Consider the following 20467-nt stretch of genomic DNA (forward strand, 5'->3'; position numbering starts at 1 on the left):
GTAGTTTGGTCTTCCCAATTTTCAAAAATAAAACAAACTTACAATTATGGTATTTTCCAACAAATTGAAAATATATTTTGCCAGTAGGTAGAACATGCTGCTAAAATGCTTCTACCCATTTTGTGTCTTTGAGACTTGGATAGTAAAATTCACGTGTATTAAAAATACTGAGTTTGTGGCCATGGCAAGTAGTGAGTCATTTTTTATTTTCTCCTTCTTTCTTCTTGAACATGAACACAGAAATTAGTTTGAAATTGTTGCTAGTGAAATATTATTCTCTGCAGATGCAAAAAGAAAGTAATTTTGGAGCTTGCCAAGCATAAATCAGGAACGACGTTAATAGAGAGTTATCAGCCATGGCAGGGTGAGAAAGGCTTCATCTTGATTTAATGAGAATGGGCTTGTACTTCCAAAAGCAGCAAAATTACAGCTCATGAATAACTTGTGGTGGAATATTTTCTCCTTAGCATCCAAGATAACAAATCTGCAGACCCCAAGACTGAATAGTAATTATACAAAACAAGTTAATTACTAGTATCTGGAAAAATTAATTTCCTAACAGGTGCATTCTTTTATCTTTCTGACATTTTAAAGTAAAATTTTCAAACTTTTGGGTGTTCAGTTTCTCTTTATTCTCGTTTTGGATTTCCTATGAAACCATTGTCCTCTTATACATTATATTGACCCTAAAGACATGATTCCTGAAACCTTAACTTACATGAGGATTTTTGATTTTTTATTTATTTGTTTGTTTTGGTTTGTTTCTGGTTAGAGATGGCCATTGATGAAGGCCATTACAGTGTGATTTCCTGTTGATAGTACATGAGGAAAGAGCTGTTTTTATTGTGGTGTTTATAAAGTATTATTCATGGCTTTCTAACCATCATACCTATTAATAAGAAAGTGCTCATATCCCAAAATATTCTGGGACATTGAAGTAGTAGTGCTGAATGACATTTTGAAAGGGATTTAGATATACCAGTAATGACAGCTGACCACAGAAAAGGAAAAGCCAAGAATTTTATAAATCTACAGAATTTTTTCTTCCACAGCAAATTTCTGAGGGACTTAGGAGGGGACAGGTGGAGGGCCTGGAAACTGTACAGGTTGTATGCTTGTTCTGCTGTCCAGTGGGCAACAGTTTCCACTTGAAGGAAGAAATTTTTTGTGATGAGGGTAGTGAAACACTGGCCCAGGTTGCCCAGAGAGGTGGTGGTTGCCCTATTCCTGCAAACATTCAAGGTCAGGTTGGACGGGGCTCTGAGCAACCTGATCTAGTTGAAGATGCTCATTGCAGGGGACAGTTGGTCTACGTTACCTTTAAAGGTGCCTTCCAACGCAAACTATTCTATGATGATTCTATAATTCCAAAGGTTGGGTTTTGGTTGGGTGTTGATGGAGCCTAGGACACTATACTGCTTCCATCTCTCCATGCCTTACCTATTTACAAAATACGAGAGTCATAGTATTTCGATGCCTGTCCACAATGATTATTCGAAGATGCTAATGTAGCCCATACTGTGTCCTTCCTACGGCTTACTTGGTCATATCAATGGACATTTCATCCAGTATGTCCAAGAACTACAACTACAGTCACTAGAAGGAGACTGGAAAAGCTTCTTTGGTCAGCTCAGGCTTTAGACCTAGAGGAAGGGCTGTTAAATAACATACTCTAAATTCCTCTCTGTCACAAGCCACTGAATAGTTCCCAGCTACCTGGTCCTTTAAAAGAATTCAGCCTCAGTCCTTTACATATTAACTAAAAACAGGACTAGCAGGGATTATTGGTTCCTCTTTGCTACGTGTGTTGATTCACATACACTTTCATACCGACACGGGAGAAGCTGTTTGCTTGCTCGTGTTGACAATAGAAACAAGGGACTATGAAGGGATTTACTTACAGGGTTGGGCCGTGGCAATGAGCTCTTTAAATAGTGGTGTGACTTTTGTCTGTGTATCTGGATTTGATTATTAAGCACTTTTTTTAATGATCAGCAACAAAGTAAATAGGTTTATTGCACTTGAAGAGGCCTCTCTTCTCAAGTGACAGATTATTGCACCTACTCAAATTATTGTGAGTGGAATGAAAAATACTACTATTAAAAGGCCAGGGCTTTTCATTGATCTGAATGTTCCTCTTTTAACAACTTTGGCAGCATCAAGGAGCCTTAAAGTGGGAGCAAATTATATTGGTATGTTTTAGTTTAAACATGAGTTTAAATGTGAATTTAAGCCAACTTTTAGGCCAACTGTTTGTAAAGGGGGCCTTAATGGAATTGGGAATTATGCCCAGAGCAAACACATTGCCTATTTGGCAGTGATTAGCAGTGTGCTAACAATTTAGTATTCTAAATACAGGGTAACTAATTGCTAAGATACTTAATTACACCTTCAGATATTGAAGTAGAAGAATTAGAAATGTAGTTTAATAAAATTTGAGTAAGGAAGCCGTAGAAGATAGTAATTGGGTTTTGCAGAGGTATCCTGATCGATAGTTCATAGAAGAGATGAAATGGCCAAGACATCCTCAGGAGGTCCACGATGAAGTGCTAAGCCTGTGGGTTTCAAATCATCCTCATAACACAAGGATTCATCACTGGGTGTCTGTGGGGGTGGTGGGCTCACAGGCCTGCTGCTGGCCCCCTCAAGGCTTTATGGGATCCCGTGTTTTGGTTGCAAGACCCACAAAAAGGTAAACCTGAGGAAGATGAGGCCAAACAGGGCCACATGTGTTTTCACACTGCAACACGATGACCTTTATCTTGTTCAGCTGCTGCATGAGGAAGCTTCTGAGTAGCCAAGAGGCCCTACAGCCATCTCTCAGTGAACAGGCACAACAGCTATGGAGTGGCACAATCCCCTGCCAGAACCAAGTACTACAGGGTGACATAGAATGGACATATGTGGCATCTTCTTCTCATGTATTGGTGGGGTCTTGACATCATGCCTGTGTTCCTCCACGGGAAGAGACCTCTGTTTAGGGAGGAGAGGTCTGGAAAAGGCTGAGTACCAGCAGGCTGGGGCTATGAGCTTTGGGTGCTAGTCCAAGCTGCAGACCATTTACCCTCAGCTGGTATCTGAAGGGGTTTACAAGAGAGCAGTGACAGCTTCTTTTCCATAGTTATTTGACATTTATTTTTTGGTTTCCCTGCAGTCTCTTTAGACCTGAGGGGATTTTTATTGATGACTAATCACCACACGGTTTGCAGCCCCGTTTTCCCTGGAACACTCTCCAAGCTGTGTTTCTTTGTTTGTAGGCCATCGCCCAGACCTCCACCACCATGACCCCCACCATCCCTGCCATGACAGAGGCCTACACGCGGACTCAGTACTGTAAGTGGCCGTGTGAGTGCCCGAAGTCCCCACCTCGGTGCTCAGTGGGCGTCAGCCTGGTCACAGACGGCTGCGACTGCTGCAAGACCTGTGCCAAGCAGCGTGGAGAAAATTGCACTGAGGCCGACACCTGTGATTTCCACCGGGGCTTGTATTGCGACTACAGTGGAGACAGACCTAGGTACGAAATAGGAGTATGTGCACGTAAGTGATGTACATATATTTTTGACTTAGATATACATTGGCAGCTCCCCTCGGTCCAAGCAGTGGCTGAGATTTATCTCGATACCTGACTGTATGCTCATCAGCTCCTCCATTCATCCTCTTCCATTTCCTTATTGCTGTCTTACCTCAAACCAGGACAATTTTCAGGGCAGCTAGCTGGATGAGAAATGGCATCCGAATTCTTGCTCTTTGAATTGGCAGCAGGCAAGAGCAAGGAGCAACCAGCATTTGAAGGTCTTCAGATTTGCAAGCAGATGATTCTGTATTTCCCGTAACATCCCGTAGTGGGTTGGGGATGAAGGAAGGATATGTAGCTGGCTTTAAAGACAAGCAATATGGCCATCTACGTGAAAACCATGACATTAAGGAGATGCTTTTGGCTTCTTTCCAATAACAGATCCCTAGGAAGGATAGCACTTGGTATCCTGTCAAGAGGGTCAGGGATGAATCATCTCCTAGCAAAGTTTCTTGGTGACAAATTGAGATCTGAGCCTTAATCTTACAATGGTTTCAGTCACATTAGCTGCCATGAAGCAGAAGGATTTCTTCCTGCCTGTCATAACAAACTCAGCAGAATAATTCATGTGACTGAAATGTTTTTATTCAAGAAGAGGAAGAAGAAATGAGGTAGCGTTTTGTGTGTCAAGGATATATTAATGTGTTATGAGATCCAGAACATGGTAGGAACCTGATCTGCTCATAAATATCATAAATGGCTGAAAATCATTACTCTAGGAATGATTAAAAGAGAAGGAATCATGAGTACAACCACACAGATAGCTGATCAGAAAGGATGCTGACTGTTGAGCAAGTTATTAGAACACATTGGTTATGGCTTTAGATTCCTAAACTGGAAAAAAAAGGGATGGTCTTGTGGGCTGGAATATAACTGTGAATTAGGGATTAATAGAAAATGTAAAGGTGGAAGGAAATCTGGAGGAGAGCTGATTGTGAGATGAATAGATAAGATAACTGACTGACAAGAAAGCTAAAAGACTTCAAACAGTGAGCTTCCATAAACTTAGAATATCAGCAGAAGTTTCAGAAGGGACAGGTCTGAGGAGTGAGGAAGCTCATGGTAGCTGGCAGCTTCTCACAGAAATGATACTAGCTGTTGCTGTTCCTCAGCAGAAGAGGGACGGGAAGTGTAGTAAAACAAGAACTTGGCTTTGCAGTAGCTCAGCCACAAAAAACAAGCATGCAGAAAGTGCAGTATAATCAGATTTCTGTAGGATACGGGCAAAATAAGAAGAGAAGGTATGTGCAAGGAGACATAAGCTTAAACAGTGATTTTCAAGATTAGAAAAGATCCACAGTTAAGAAATGAGGCTATGAGATCATTCAAATATATTGTCTGATGTGTGTGAGGAGCATTCGTGGGAGGTCTGTAAGAACAGGTTAGACAAACATCTGTCAAGAATGGCATTGCTACAGCTGGACCTGCACTGGGAGAGGAAAACAAGCTGGACGTTGTCTTAAAGCTACCTCAGCCTTCCTAGACCTCTTTAAAGACATTCATATTGATTCTTATTTATTTATTTAAATGCTTGCTTGCTTAGTTTGATTTTTTGGGGTTTTTGTTGTAAACCTCCCATATATCACAGGCATTCAGCACTGTGGCAAGAGCTGTGATGTAGGAGGGTTGATCCCAGCTTCCCCAGACAGATCTGGGAGGGTTTCCAATCTAATGCATTTTTGTACCCCTATTGCAATGATGGTATATTCCCTGTTCTGTCACATTTATGATTATATGGTAAGGGCCATTGTGGCATGCACAGCTGAGGGACATGAGAAGTAGGTCTTTCCATGCTTAGGAAGTGAAGCTATGGTCTTCCTCTTGCTTTCAGCATCCAAGTAGAGGATGCACAGGGTCTGCCTGACATCTTCATTCCGGTGCACTGGGTGATATATGGACTGTATCACTCCGCTCTGGGTACACCAGCTAGTGCCCTGACCACAGGAGCAGAACTCCTACGTCAAGTGTTGGGGACTAACTGCTGTGAGGCATTTTATTTGCAGCTGGATGCCAACAGCTAAGTCTAGATAATTCAGTGCTCACAGGACTACAGAATTAATATAATTTGTTGAAAATAAAGATCCTGAAAGAGCTAGGAAAGGGTGTCGGTAAAGGCACTGGAGTGAAACTGTGGGAAATTCAGGCTGTATCTAGACTGCGAAGTTGAGGTGTATCCCAGGACACCTGGAGGTCAGACAGGAGCCTGCTGGGGGACACTACAGCTCTCATTTTATTGTTGACTGCAGAGATAACAGGGTGCTGGCCAAGCCCAGGGAGGGGAGAGGCAGGTACTGGGTACATGGGGCCAGGAACTGCAAACTGCTCCCAGATTGCCTGACTTAGGTGCAGATTCACGTGGTTCTGCATGTAGGCATTTAGCAGCCCCTTTGTCTATGTTTTGGGATATCCTTATGATGAACCACTTGATGTATGAGACCTATAGGAGGCTGAGTTAACACAGCCCGGGAGGGTTATGCTAGTAGAAAAACACCAGGAAATACAGCATTTTCTTGAACTGTCTTAATCCATGTGCACACCTAGAAATTTAAGTGAATTCTCAGCTCCAGCACTGAGTAACATCTCTTCAATACAAAGGCTGAAGCAAAATTGGAGCAGAGTGTGAACTGGAGATCGGGATCTGTGCTTCAAATTCCAACAGAGTCTCATTTTTGTGCAGAAGAAGGGATTAGCATTCGGTGTTTTCATTCAGCCCATTCTAAAAATGGGAAGCCTTTGCAATTTTTTTTAATCCAGGATTTCAATTTGTGTTGGCCCTGAAGCAGCCACATCAGAGCTCCATTTCCGACCAGATTTAAAACTGAAGCAAGCTGATGGGTGCATGCGCACTGCCTCCCTGTGACCGCACGAGAAACTGAACCTTGAATTTGTCAGAAGATCTCTGCCGCTGACTCCAAATAACTGTCCATAATCTGAAACAGCAAAGTTGCTGCTTTATGCAACTTGTGTCTCACTTCCTAAATCAATGTCATTTCTGTCCATGAACAATTAAAAAGCTTTACTTTTAGTGATTTTGTTTAAAAATGCATATCAGATAGTAACCATATCATGGCTTTATAATGTGTTCCTTCATTTTCCGAGAAAACTGTTCTGTGATAAGCTGGGTGGGATCTAGTTGCCTAAATATAGGAATCCAGTGCCATTTTTTGTGCTTCTTTTCTAGCTTGGCCATCCTCCCCCATCTGTTTCAGAAGGGTACAGATGTCATGCGGAGCTGTGCCTTATTTACAGCTCCATCTAGGCCTCTCATGTTCCTGAAAGCCTCAAATTTCACGCAATATCTTTCAATTGCTTGCATTTCTGCTACTACAAATAACTTTTACCAACATGCCATGAAATGATTTTTTAAGTGAGCATTTGTGGATAAAATTTGTTTTATTTTCTAACTTCTTTTCTTCATGAAGAACTAAAATATTCATTTATTATTTGTTTTGCTGTGATTCAGAATGAAAACAGTTTCCTAGATGGTGTGACTTCATTTGGCTCAGCATTACGCTGAACACATCACCCCGCAGCACTGCAACATCTCCATGGTGGTTCCCATGTTGCCCGGGGAGCAGCTTGGTAAAGAAGCACATCAACACCTGTTCTTGCCAGCAGTATTTTAACAGTGCTCTGTGTGTATTTTTTTGTGTGTTTCCTTTCAGAGATTGTCGGTGTAGGCTGTGTCCTCAATGGAGTCAGGTATAACAATGGGGACACGTTTCAGCCCAACTGCAAATACAACTGCACGTGCATTAACGGGGCTGTGGGCTGTATTCCCATGTGCACAAACTCACGCCCTCCCCTCGTCTGGTGCCCAAACCCAAAGCTGATTAAGATGGCAGGGAAGTGCTGCGAGCAGTGGATTTGTGATGACTCCAAGAAAATCAGGAAGACGTCTCCGCGCCACATCTCCTCAGCAGGTACGGTGGGAGTGAGATGGACCTCTCCTTTGTCATTGGGCAACTGAAGTCATAGTCTCTGCAACCAACGAGCTTGTACTGCCAGGCCTGGCAGGCGTCTAGTCTTTGTATGAGCGAGGCACAGAGGCTCCTGTACAGTGCGTGGTGAAGGAGAGGACACGCCAACACCAGTGGTGTGCTTGAACTCCTTAGCAGCAATATGAGACTCATCAAACATGCTTGTGTGACAAAGCCCCCTTTGAAGTATACATCTGCTTGCACTTTGAAGATGTCACAAGTCCTTTTTACTTCAACTTTTTTTTTTTTTTTTTTTTTTTTTTTTTTTTTTTTTTTTTTTTTTTTTTTTTTTTTTTTTTTTTTTTTTTGTTTGGTGGGGGTCGTGTGGTGAGCATCTTGGGACCAAGGCAAACTCCTTGCTTAAAAAAAACCCCAAGGATTCATAATGATAAATGGTGTAGCCAATTCTGTACAGAAACGGTCGGAAAGAAAAATCTATACTTAAAGTCTGTAAAATCAGGTTTTCTATATTTTCAAGTATCCTTAGTACCTGTTGTCCAAGTATGGCTGGGTAATTGGCTATACTTGGCCAATTTTTGGTGAAAATTTTTGTCCGAAATTTCTTCAACTTTTTTTTTTTTTTTTTTTTTGTCTGGAGCCTCTGGAAAACAGAATGGGGTCAGTTTAATTTTTGCCTGGGTTATATTGCTTTAGAAATATGATTTTAAAGCCCCTGTATCTTAGTAGTCTTAAACTTACAAAACATATTGAAAACAATTATTGTGGTAGAAGTTTCAGTACCAATTGGGCTAAATTGGCTTTGTGTTAATATAGCTTTTCAGCAATTCTGGACTGATTACATTATTGAAATACCTGTTTTACGTATTGCATAAGGTATCTTCTTTCCTCACACTCACATTCATAGTGGGGATCATATTGCTCACTGCATAGAGGTGATACCATTTGCCTCAAATGTGGTCCTAAATGTTTAAGGTAGAATTACCTTGCCATATATCTTAAATTTATCCTCATATCACGCTGTGATGCAATGTACTGGCACTGGCCACATTAGCTCCAGTTTACAGACTATCGTCTCACAAAAGCAGAGTTCAAGGAGACATAGAATGCTGCTTGTAAAAAAGGATTTTGATTCCTTCATGGTGAGGGTTTTTTTCCCAGTCCTTGGTCTGTATTTTTATTGTACAAAACAAAACATCAGTCTCCATTTTGTGCGTTAAAAATACCAGTTTAGCCCTTACTTCTGTCCCTGGTAGCTTTGAATTGTGAGGTGGTTCCAAATTCAAAACACCTACTACTGAAATTGGCCTTATGTCTTCATGGTCTGTGTCCCAAAATGGGCATAACACAGCTTTCCTTGCCTAACTGTTTCTCTTATACATAGAGAAGTGAGGCTAGCATTTATTATATTTAATACATTAATTAATATAATAATAAATTTAATAGTGAGCAAGCTCAGTGCAGCAGAGTTATCTCTGTGGGCTACACTGTGAGCCGCAGACCAGTGGGGACTTTGGCTAAAGCTGTGAAGGAACCCGAACTGGAGTTGTTGGCTGCTTTCAAAACAGAGCCCACCCTTTCTTCAAGTGGCTGCTGAGCTCCCTGAGAGCTATTCAAGCTGCTCTTCCTCCCAGTGAAAGGCTGTGGCTGCTTCCCAAGCCCCTCGGCCATCCAGCAAAGACTGTCAACCACTTTCTGCTACAGGGAATCAACTGAATGGGCTCAGAAATAAACCTTCACGGTGAGATCAGATCTCATCCCTTTTCTGCACTGGTTGGTGCAGTCTTCTGTAATTAAGTGTTTGTATTGTGGCAGCTCCTGGGGGTCCCAGACAAGGACCCCCTTGTGTGATGCTGCAAAGGGAAATAAAGAAATGAGCCCTGGCCCCGAGCGCTGAGGCACTGGAGGGTCTGACACAAGTAGGTCAGCAGCAAAGGGGGTGGGTTGAGGAGGTTCACAGGAACGCTGGGACACTTCACTGTGATTTAATTATTTGGGTTAGTGGCCTGAATGTGTAATGAGCTGGGGAGAGGGTGTTTAGTATGGAAAGCTGCCCTGGTTGAATAACGTAGGGTTAATCTGGTGTCTGCAGCATACGAGGGAGAGGATGAAGCCTGGCAGAAGAACTGCATCATTCACACCTCACCCTGGAGTCCCTGCTCAAAGACCTGCGGGCTGGGCATCTCCACCAGGATTTCCAACGACAACGACCAGTGCCGGCTCCTGAAGGAAAGCCGCCTGTGCAACATGCGGCCCTGCGAGGTGGATATAACCAAGCACATTAAGGTGGGCACTGTTTCTCCATGCACTTATTGAGCTTTGTCTGGACACAGGGTCAGCCTCTGTTTGGCAGCATGCAGGCCTCTGCGGACTGCACTTCCACATGGACTTGCTGTGCTGCAGAGAGGTCAAAAATGTGTCCTCTCTGTTCTTCCACATGCTAATATAAAAACCTTCCCCTGAGAGCTTTAATTCCATCCAAAATGTCCTTGGAAGGAAAGGCAAGGCAAGCCCGCTGTGCTTGCTGTTGGTTTGGATAGACCTGTGACTCAAGAGAGTGGAAAAGTGATGGTGAACTGCTAAATATGGCCATGAACTGTATTTTGCAAGTATCCTACTTGCAGTTTCTGTGTTCATATGTCTAAATGTGTAAATCTGTCACACGCTCTAGATCAGGCTGTAAAATGCTTAAAACCCCTTTAAATATTGGGAAGGTGGTTTTGCATGTCCTACCTGTGTCAGCAATGAGTATTAACCTGACTCTTTTTCTTTTCTTCTCTGATTTAGCCTGGGAAGAAGTGCTTGGCTGTCTACAGGGCTAATGAACCAATGAACTACACCATCTCAGGATGTGTGAGCAAAAGTCCATATAGACCCAAATATTGTGGCGTCTGCACAGACAACAGGTGCTGCACACCCTACAAATCCAAGACTATTGAAGTGAGGTTTCAATGTCCAGATGGAACTGAGTTTTCCTGGAAAATCATGTGGATCAATGCTTGTTTTTGCAACCTGAACTGCAAGAATCCTAATGACATCTTTGCTGACTTGGCTCATTACCACGATTACTCTGAAATCGCTAATTGAATTGGCTGAATGCTGGAATTGACCCATTGCTCTGATTTTACAGAGGTTTTAAAATAAAAGGAGAATCTTTCATCTACTGCCAATGTACAATTTGTTTTTTTCCTGAGTTAGGATGTTTTGCCACACTGTTTTTGGAGAGGCCTTGAACAAGCAGGGTTTTCAACTCAGATTTCTATCCATTTATGGTAGCCAGAAATTCCTCTATGCACAGATTCCAGACATAAATGACAGCCCCGTTGGCACAGCCATTTATTAGGCCAGCAGTTTAATTGCCCAAAGGAGAAAATAGTACGGTAGTATGACAGCAAAAGCGTGGCTGTCAGTAGCTTAGACATGAGCCTTAGATTTCATTACTGTTATTTCTTGAATAATGTGGTCTAAACTGGAAAATGAGCATTGGTATATATGTTTCATTTTCAACATTAGACTTCTTTGATACTGGTGACCCTCAGGACTAGAATCTGGTCTCTGTCACACTGAGTTCAGTCCTAGAAATTTTCCCTCTGTCATTCTTAGTCAAATCCTGGCCCTTGGTGAGGTTGATGGGTTCTTCATAGGGAAGAACCTACAGTTTTTCCTTAAATATTTGTTCTAGGAGTCCCTGTCGCACTGCACTAGGCTGGGCCAAAGATCCTGTGTCCTACTCTCCTTGGACTCACCCTAATCTCTTGTAGTACTTTGCACCAGGGATATTTTCACAGTTTCTCTTCCAGCTCTGATCTTCAGCAGCTTGAATGCTCTGAATCCAAAATGACCATCCCAGAGCTCATGTTTTCAAGATAGATCTTCTTGCTCATGGATTACGTACTGCTTCTAGGTTAGTTCTGCAGACCTGAAGGATGAGAGATGAAGGAGAAGACCTCATGGACCCATTTCTTCACATAGAAATGGTGTGGTCCGTGCTTGGAGACCAGTACCACCTCTTCCCCATGTTGTTACCAATATTCAGATCTTGCTTCCCACTGCCACCTTGCCACCTTACCTGCTTTTATATGGCTGGGGTGGAGGAAAGGAGACAGGTGTTAAATGAGAAGGCAGGTGTTAGGCTTCCTATCAGCTCTGTGGATGAGTGGGTGTGAAAGGGGAGGACAACCTTTGGCATAGCTTCTTGTGCATCAGTTGCAACTGGGCTACTGCTTACAGTAAACATCAATGTAAACATTTTCTGCAGAAGTGGTTTCACATGTAAACATCAACTAAGAGAATAAAAAAATCTGTCATTAGATTTCCAGGCAATAAATTTCTTATCATTGAAGCATACTGGAGGCAGTTTTTCTCCAGTGAGTTGTTGGTAGGACCCCCGTGCACCACGGCACGTTCTCTGTTGCTTCACTTGGGAGAGCTGAGCAGTAGAAATGTGTTTCTGCATGGCAATCTGTAGTATCTGTTTGCAAAATCCCTGGTGGCACAGCAGACCTGCTGAGTGACACAAGGACTGCAGACTGGACAGGGCTGAAATTCAGATGATGCAACTGTTTTAAATCAGTCACTTATTTTGCTTTAGTTCCAGTTGGCAAGTTGTCTGTCTTCATCTTGATAACCCAGACAAAGCTAGATTAGTTCCCAGGAGACAGAAATTGTCCTGGCTATGATAAATTAAAGCTTCTTGTGAACAGGCTGAAAATAATGCAATCCCTATGTAAAAACATCTGGGAGAAATGCTGTATATCTTGAAAAGCTGTTAACTTCAGTAGCATCTTTCTTTGTATACAAGTTTTTGGCCTATACGTTTTTCATAGAGCTAGTTCATTCCTTAATTCAAAGCTTTTACTATTACTTTTTTGAAGCTTCCCTGAAATCTTCACTGGCAGAAAAAATGGGTGAGCTCTGTCTGCATGTTCCAGTGCAGGTGCGATGCACCTCTCCTGTTTGCTGCTGAGGTGCTGAGGAACCTGAGGACACCAGCACTTTGCAAGATTCAGCTTCATGACTGCCTTTGGTCTGGATGACGTGACAAGAGAGGTCACATCTGACCTATGCACCTCCACCCAAATGAGAGCTCAGCATTTGCAACTGCATTTTAAACTCTGTGATTTGGTAAAAAAAAGGCCCAAGGGACCATATGAAAAAGAGGTCAAGAAGTTGACCATGTTTTCCAAAAGGGAAAATGGTTTGTATTGTGGTGCCTGGGAGGGAAACCATCCTAAGATCTCTTTTTCAATAAGATCCCTTAAGTATGACTTGGAATCCTGTGTTCTAGTTCTGGCCTATCTTAAAATACCATATATTTGTATGTGTGTATATACATATTGTATATGCAAGTATACAAATGTACACATATATTCATGCATATATGTGTATGTACATACACATATAAAATACTATATGCATGCATTTATAACATTTTATATGTAATACTATATAGAAAACCATATCTGAACATGTCCATTAATACATATATGCATATTTACATGTACAAATTCCTGCAGTGCAGCCAGTGGTGCATAAAATAGAGTGTGTATACAATGTGTGTTTATATGTATAATCAGTTTTTCACCGTCTTACACATATACAAGAGAACACAAGAAAACAGGATCAGAAGACATACCCAAAACTGTGGCACTTAATAGGCTTGCTTTGCTTTGCAATTAGCTAATGCTGTAACCACTGTAATCAAATGCTGCCGTGGCTGAAACACAGAGTTTTCATTGCGAGTTAAAAGAAGCCATTGTAAGCTAATGACCAGCAGCTCCAGTGCGTGTTGGGTTTAGTGAAGTGGATGCCTGGAAACTACAGATCTCACCCAAAGCAGCCAAGAGGTTTCTGTTTCTTGCCTGGTTTCCTTAGGGAACAAGACATAGGCATCTGTGTTAACCATTTGTCTGTCTGTCAGTCAGTGCCTTTGAGGGAAATGTCAAAGTAGGCAGAAGAGTAAAGATGTCAGAAACACTGCGATTCCTGAAATAAAAAATGAAATAAAATAGCAGGACAGGGGAGCAGCCCACCACATTGCTCCTACCAAGCCCATTGACATCTGCCTGGCAGCCAACACATCTGCAGTGTGGCCCAACCACAACAGCAGCATTAAGGGATTCTGACCAGATGCTCCAGTTGGAAACAAGCAGCCGCGGAGGAGGGAGAGCTGAAGGCACCACAGATGTGGAATAGTGGTCGTTACACTGCTGTAACTCCTTGTGCAACTGCGTGTCTGTCCAGCAGCACTGAAAGGGGAAGAGCAACGCTTGTAGCCAGTGGACTTGCAGTTGGTGGTGATTAGAGATCTTTTGTTTTAATGAATGTTTACGAGAAGATTAGCGATAGAACTAAGGCAACAGACTAGCCTTTAGATTTGGTTCCATGGCTCCCTGTGTACTTGGGCAAATCATGTAGCTTTACAAAAGTACTTTTATGCTTACTGTTTAAATACATTAAGGAGCTAGATCTTCAAAGGCTTTCATGGATCCAGCCTTTCGCTTCACTTTTCCTCAATTCTTCAGAGACAGACTAACAAAGCCCTACTGTTCATTGCCTCTGTTGAGAGTGAAAATTCCTCCAGCAGGAACTGATGCTCACTGTACATTTGTACAGTTCCTCGTACAATGGGCCCAGGTCTCTGCTGGGACCTGAAAGCGGTACCATCATCCAAGAAACCAACAATAATGCCATTGAGGCAATACCAGGCTCTGGGCTGGTGCTAGACCCCTCTGATGCAGCGGTCCAGGAAAAGGCTTGAGAAAGGATGGAAGTGACAATTTTGCAATCCAGACTAAGCCGAGACAGTTTGATACACGTTCTGCTCATGCCAATTATCCTGTTAGTCTTGCAGGCTGGGACAAGGATGAAGGATGGGATTTTGAGGGTCAGTTCATGCTGATATGAATGGCAGGTTCCAGCTAGCTCCAGTGGCCGTAGCTCCTTGCCTTCTGTAGGGGCTTTACTAGAGTCAGTTCAGTGGCTCAAGCTGCCTTTTTTGGCAGCCCCAGAAAGCGTGATAGACATTCACTGCAGAAGGAAAAGAAGCAAGAGTGTGACTTATAGAGATGCCTTTACATTCAGTGTGCATGCAAGTGGAAACAGGACATAGTGCATTGCTTTATTTTTGTTGTGCTCACGAGGATTGTGCCATCTATATGTCATACTCCAGGAAGACCACAATATTTAGACACACTGTGTCATCTTGGAAATTAAACCCTGAGATATTTTTTTTCTCCCAGTTTTTTGAAGGAGCTTTAAGTCCAGCAGTTTATTAAACTGATGGAGACAGAGAGCTCTCATTAACCACAGAGACATATCCATACACATACCTTTTCAAACTGTGACTTTCTAATTTAAACAGTTCTATAGAGTTATTTCTGTAAGCTTCATATGCTGAAATGTATTTGAAAAATTAATGGGAAAAACAGATTGGTTTGGCAGTGTCAGTCCAAGTCACACCAACTATGTAACACGTATTACTTGTTCGTACAGCATCCTGGTGAGATTTTATAGGTGGCCTGCTGCTGCTATGCTTTAAAGATATTAAATAACTTCTGAAGTGGTAAATGATTAATGAATCTATGACTGACACCTCATTTAGAAGCTTAGGCAAGCAAAAGAAGGTGAAATATATTTGCCACTGACATTTCTTTTCCTTTTCCAATCTCTTTGCCTGGCCAATGTCCAAGTATGTGTTTGAAATGTGTGACAAAGCCCTGAACTGAAGGACACAGAAAAATAAAAGTAAAGAACCAGAAATGTGGTAAAAAAGGATGCTATGGGAGTATTTCCTTAAGCGGGAATATTTTGGCAGCTTTGGAAATCCAGGTGTTCCCCAACTCACATGTCCTTCTTTTCTGATCTGTTTGTGGCTCTAGGGTTTGATTTCCACCCCACGCCCAGCACTCTTACTGGACTTGGGATAGCCTGTCTAGAGTCTTCGAGCAAAGTGAAGCATGTTTCTCAACCTGCCTAAAAATGTCTTCATCAGCTCATTTGAGAGGCTGCAAGAGTAACCTGTTTGCAGCAGCCATACAGACAGAAATTTTTCAAACAAGCTTATTAAAGACATGCAGAAAAATATTTAAATTAAAGAATCATTATTGCATATCACTGCATTTACACATCCTCAGATCTTACCCCACTAAGGATACAACTGTTTAATTTTAGGAAAAAATACTTGTAGAGTTTTCCCGCAAATCAAGTTTGCCTTCCAGCCTGAGGCAGGTTACCTGCCTCAATAGGAATTTAAACACTTTGAGTGGCCTCCTGTTCTGCACAGTGATGAGTCTGTGTTGGGCTTGCTTATGGCTACCAGGAAAGCATCCTCAACCCAGCCTTCTCCTTCAGTGTGAACTTTTTTTGCTGGGAAGGGAAGTCCTCCGGATTTTTTAGCACATTCCAGCCAGCTGTGCCTCTGGCAATAGCTTTCAGCAAGGGTAGCACATTTCCTTGCTGCCTCTACAGGCACCAGAAGTCCCATCTGGCCTCTGCATCTTCTACTTGCACATGTGGGCTTGCACATGAGGGACTTCCTGGCTGCATTCTCAGCCACCGCATTTGGACTGTTCTGGGAAAGCCATCATCTCCTAAGTGCAAAGTGCTTTCCAAATGAAGTGCTGATTGCCTGGAAATTGTGTTCAGCTCTGACCCTGTGGGATCTCCTACCCTGCATGAGCAGCATGGAAGGACTCACCCCAGGATCAAAGTTCAACTTTGGCAGCTGGTGACAATGAACTATGATTTGCTTTGATTTGGTCACTGGTCATCATTAAATGAAAACATAGCACAATCAGTTGCTAAATGAGAATTTCCCAGCTCGGGAGATGCAAGCTTAGGCCTGAGGTAAGGCAAAGGGATTGGACGGAGTGCATCCCACCAGTGTGTGAGGGGCTGGGTGGCATCTTTGCTGGTGGCAGGCTCACCAAGCCCCACGCCAGTGCTGGGCCCACCACATGGGGAAAAAACACAGCTTGGCAACCACACCTTCACTGTCCATCTTGCTGGATAGGGGACCTGCACACACACATAGAGTCATAGAACAGTTTGGATTGGAATGGACCTTAAAGATCATCTAGATATTAAAGATGGACCTTAAAGATCACCTCCTTGCCATGGACAGGGACACCTCCCACCAGACCAGGTTGCTCAAAGCCCCATCCAGCCTGGCCTTGAACACTTCCAGGGACTGGGCATCGACAATTTCCCTGGGTAACCTGTTCCAGTGCCTCACTGCCTTCATAGTGAAAAATTTCTTCCTAATATCTGACCCAAATCTACTCTCATCCAGTTTGAAGCCATTACCCCTCATCCTATCACTACATGCCTTTGTAAAAACTCCCTCTCCGGCTTTTTTGTACACCCCCTTCAGACACTGGAAAGCTGCTCTAAGGTCTCCCTGGAGTATTCTCCAGACTGAACAACCCCAGCTCTCTCAGCCTGTCTTCATAGGAGAGGTGGTCCATCCCTCTGATCATCTTGGTGGCCCTCCTCTGGACCCGCTCCAACGGGTCCATGTCCATCTTATGTTGGTAGCCCCAGGACACGTACACATGCACACACACTCAGAGCCAAGGGTTGCAAAGTCCAGGTCTTCTGAGTGCTGTTGCTCATGTTAGGCTTTGCCTGGAGCTGCCCTAGTCCTCCCCGAGTGCAACTGCCCTGCAAACAGCCTTTCCCTCCCCCAGTCCCCTTTGCGCACTGACCCTGACCTGAATACCATAATCCACTTCAGCCAAAAAGCAATTGCAGAGAGTGGTGGGTCACACAAGGATATTTTTTCCAGCTCTGCTGCGGGTCGCAGCTCACTGCAGTGGTGCTGCTTGGGGAGGAAGAGCTGCCTGCTATCCCCTTTCCCAAACCCTGGGCTCTTCTGGGGATGCCCATTCATGTCTGCTTCCAGTGTCTGAAGCACATCCCACAGCCACCAGTGCCAAAAACATGCAAGGTGGGGGGGCTGCCTCTTTAATTACATCCAAATAACAGCTCTCCTCCAGCCCCAGGAGGAGCTGGGTGAGAAAACGATCCCCACGCTGAGTTGCAGGGAACAGACATTGAACTGTTTGGCAGTTGCAATCAGAAGCCTTTTTTTTTTTTTTTTTTTTTCCTGCTAGGTGATACAGTCAGAACATGCTAGGAAGTTCTGTCAAGTGAAAATGCACCATTGTACAGTTGTATTTGGCATGAAAACCACACTTCCATCCTGGAAATCATCAACTTAAACTTAATTTTATTAACTGCCCATAGGAAAAAATCCCTTAGCAATATAAAAATAACATCTAAAACTTACTGTGCTACTGACCTATATCTGAGCATCTAGTAGTTCTTGGCTAAGAACATAAAGTTGAAGGCTCTGTGTTATGTTCAGTATTGCTATCATGTAGAGGTAAAAATGGGTTAACAACCAAGTATGTTGCTTTCTAGAGACTTTATGATATTGTTCTGATCTTTTCTTACACTGTGTGACAGTAAGGCAAATTCATCCCTGGTGCAACTCCTGTCAATTTTAATAGAACAACTCCAGGAATTGACTCAATGTGCATTAAAGTAAAATAAAAAAAATAAAAAAATCAGGTAATTCTGTGGAATATTTTATTAAGCCATGAAGCTGAAGAGCTTTGATGAAGATGAAAGCACAAAAACTTCAGTTATGTTTTTTTTTTTTTTTTTTTTCCTGCCTTTTTTTTTTTGCCCCAGCACTGGTCAGCAGCTGTGTTGTTTATAAAATGAATGGAGCCCTTAATGAAGCAATAGATAGAAACAGTGAGAGGCTGTGTCTGGCTGTTACAAAGGGCCGAGGGGGAAGGGCTGATCTCTTAAAATACCCCGACATCCTTTCTCTCAGTTGTTTAAACATTAGGCATAGCAGTGATCAGCTATCAACATAAAGCCTATATTTGGCTCAGTGGAAACACTAAATCCACGCATCAAAACAGCTGTTCATATACACAGACCGGGAGAGTCAGTTCTAGTGAATGTGAAATAGTGTAAAATCATGCAAAAAAAGCAGACAGCAAGTGAGAAGGGGGAGGACCAAGTCGCCCGTGGCACTCGTGGGACGCTGCTCAGTGTGTTGTGTTGGTAGAAACAACAGAGTGTTGTTACCGGCACATTGAGGATTGCAACAGATCCCCTGCCCAAGATGCAAAATCAGACAGGAAGAGGATTCCAGCACGGAAGAGAAAAAATAAGCAGCTTTGCTATAAACTGTTTTCTCTCCAGCTCGGTCCATCACTTGCAACACATGACATTAATCATAAACCCCCAAAACACATCTAGGCTAAAGTTTCCAGCTGTTTAGTCTCTAGAGACGTTTAAAGAGGAAAGCAGCATCCTTCAGCACAAAAGTCCTGCTGCAACGACGTGATATTGGCATATCCTCTCCCACTCCTCCTCTGCAAGGACAGGGAGTGGGAAAGCCATCTTGAAATGCAGCCAGATTTTTGTACAGTAGATGTGGAGGCCCAGGCTGAGGTGGAAAGGACTTGGATTTCAGCAATGACATCCTTTCTACTGGCAGTTTCTGAAGAGCACCACTACAGAGAAGATTTGGTATTGAGATACATTACTGCAATCAGGAAACCTCTGGGTCCCTGAGAGCCCATTCTCTCCTCTTCCATCCTTTATAATCCCAAAAGCACTGTGAGGGGTGAACTGTTTCTTCTCTGGAAACCTCCTGTTATCTGATCTCAGTCTCCTTTATGCCACAGGAGCTCCTTTCTCTGTGGTGGCCATTCATTCGTTGAGATAAAGGTGAAATCCCAGCTCATCTTTTCTGGTTTAATGACACTACAGTATCCAGGCTCTGTCTCTAAGAATAACACAGAACTTGGCATTTGCAAGCTCTAGGAAGGGGTTTATAGAAATTTTATAAAAATTTCTAATAATCTGCAAGCCACTTGCAACTCTTCAGTTACAGCAGAAGTTAAAGATGCCAAGAGACCAGTACTGCATGAAAAGAGGAGTCATAACTCCTTGCAAAAGGTAAGACACCACTCTGCTGTGCTGACCTCCAGCTTTTCTGTACAGGTACACGCTGTTCCTTGCCAAATGAATACTTTTTGTTGCAAAGCTGACATTTGTAGTGGTCCTAGCAACTCCTCACTGCTCAGAAGTGCTCGCAGATGCCTTTGTGCTGCGAGGAGGCTTGGATGCATTCCTCCCCATTAAACAAAAATAAGCTGCCTGGGCTTGACAGCCACACCATGCTGTCCTTGTGGAAGGAATGATTAGCCATTCCCAGAAAAGCTCAGCGAAGAACCTAACTTTGCCCTTCTTTTGTAAGATGAGTTGGCACAGGTTCCTCCCGTTTTCACTGGCGCTGGCACAGGCGGTGGTTGACCAAATCAAGCCCTTGGCTGGTATCAGTCCAATCACAACTGCTGAATCAGCACATCTAGCAGAGCCTTGGCTCAGACATGCCAAATATTTGCTTTTGCCTCTTCCTATCGCAGGATTTTTTGAGATACGGGAGAAAGGAGCGGCCCAAAATAGTTCCAGCAAAGCCACACACCCACCTGTCCCTGAAAACCCGAGCGTGTTAGATCAGTCACTGGGCAAGAGCACCATATCCTCCCAAAGGTCCCAACACAGAAAGCAGAGTAGAGCCATTTGGGAGACCAGGCTTTGTTATTTCCTACCCATTCTCCACGCTGAATAACATCAGTGTTCCCAGACCCACTGTAACACCCAAAGGGAGCCTCCAAACCTGTGGAGGGATGTGTCCCCTAGAAAGACAGATACTGCTCAAGTTACAAAAAGCCTCGACTTTTTAACAGGAAACCACCAAAATAAATAGAAGCTTAAGCTGGAAAAGGACAACTGCACTTCTGCTTTAAGGACGGCAATAAAGCAATGTTTTAATTCTTTCCTAAAGCTTTAGATTCCCATCCCTCTTGTATCTGGGGAGTCCTTTTAAAACTTATTTATGGAGGATTAAGCTTTTCTTTACTTT

The 20467-nt window shown here is 43.1% G+C and overlaps 1 protein-coding gene across 1 annotated transcript in view; it reads left to right on the forward strand.

Moving 5' to 3' along the window:
* The window catches only part of WISP1 (WNT1 inducible signaling pathway protein 1), a 32749-nt gene extending 22073 nt beyond the window's left edge, over positions 1 to 10676 (forward strand). Inside the window, exons 2-5 of the mRNA XM_014965258.1 lie at positions 3258 to 3537; positions 7240 to 7497; positions 9605 to 9798; positions 10300 to 10676. Coding sequence (XP_014820744.1) covers positions 3258 to 3537; positions 7240 to 7497; positions 9605 to 9798; positions 10300 to 10599 — 1032 coding nt within the window. The 3' untranslated portion in view covers positions 10600 to 10676. The remainder of the gene's footprint in view (positions 1 to 3257; positions 3538 to 7239; positions 7498 to 9604; positions 9799 to 10299) is intronic.
* The last annotated feature ends 9791 nt before the right edge of the window (positions 10677 to 20467 follow it).

The sequence above is a fragment of the Calidris pugnax genome, unplaced genomic scaffold (assembly GCF_001431845.1).
Source record: "Calidris pugnax isolate Ruff unplaced genomic scaffold, ASM143184v1 scaffold41, whole genome shotgun sequence".
In the NCBI taxonomy this organism is placed as follows: Eukaryota; Metazoa; Chordata; class Aves; order Charadriiformes; family Scolopacidae; genus Calidris; species Calidris pugnax.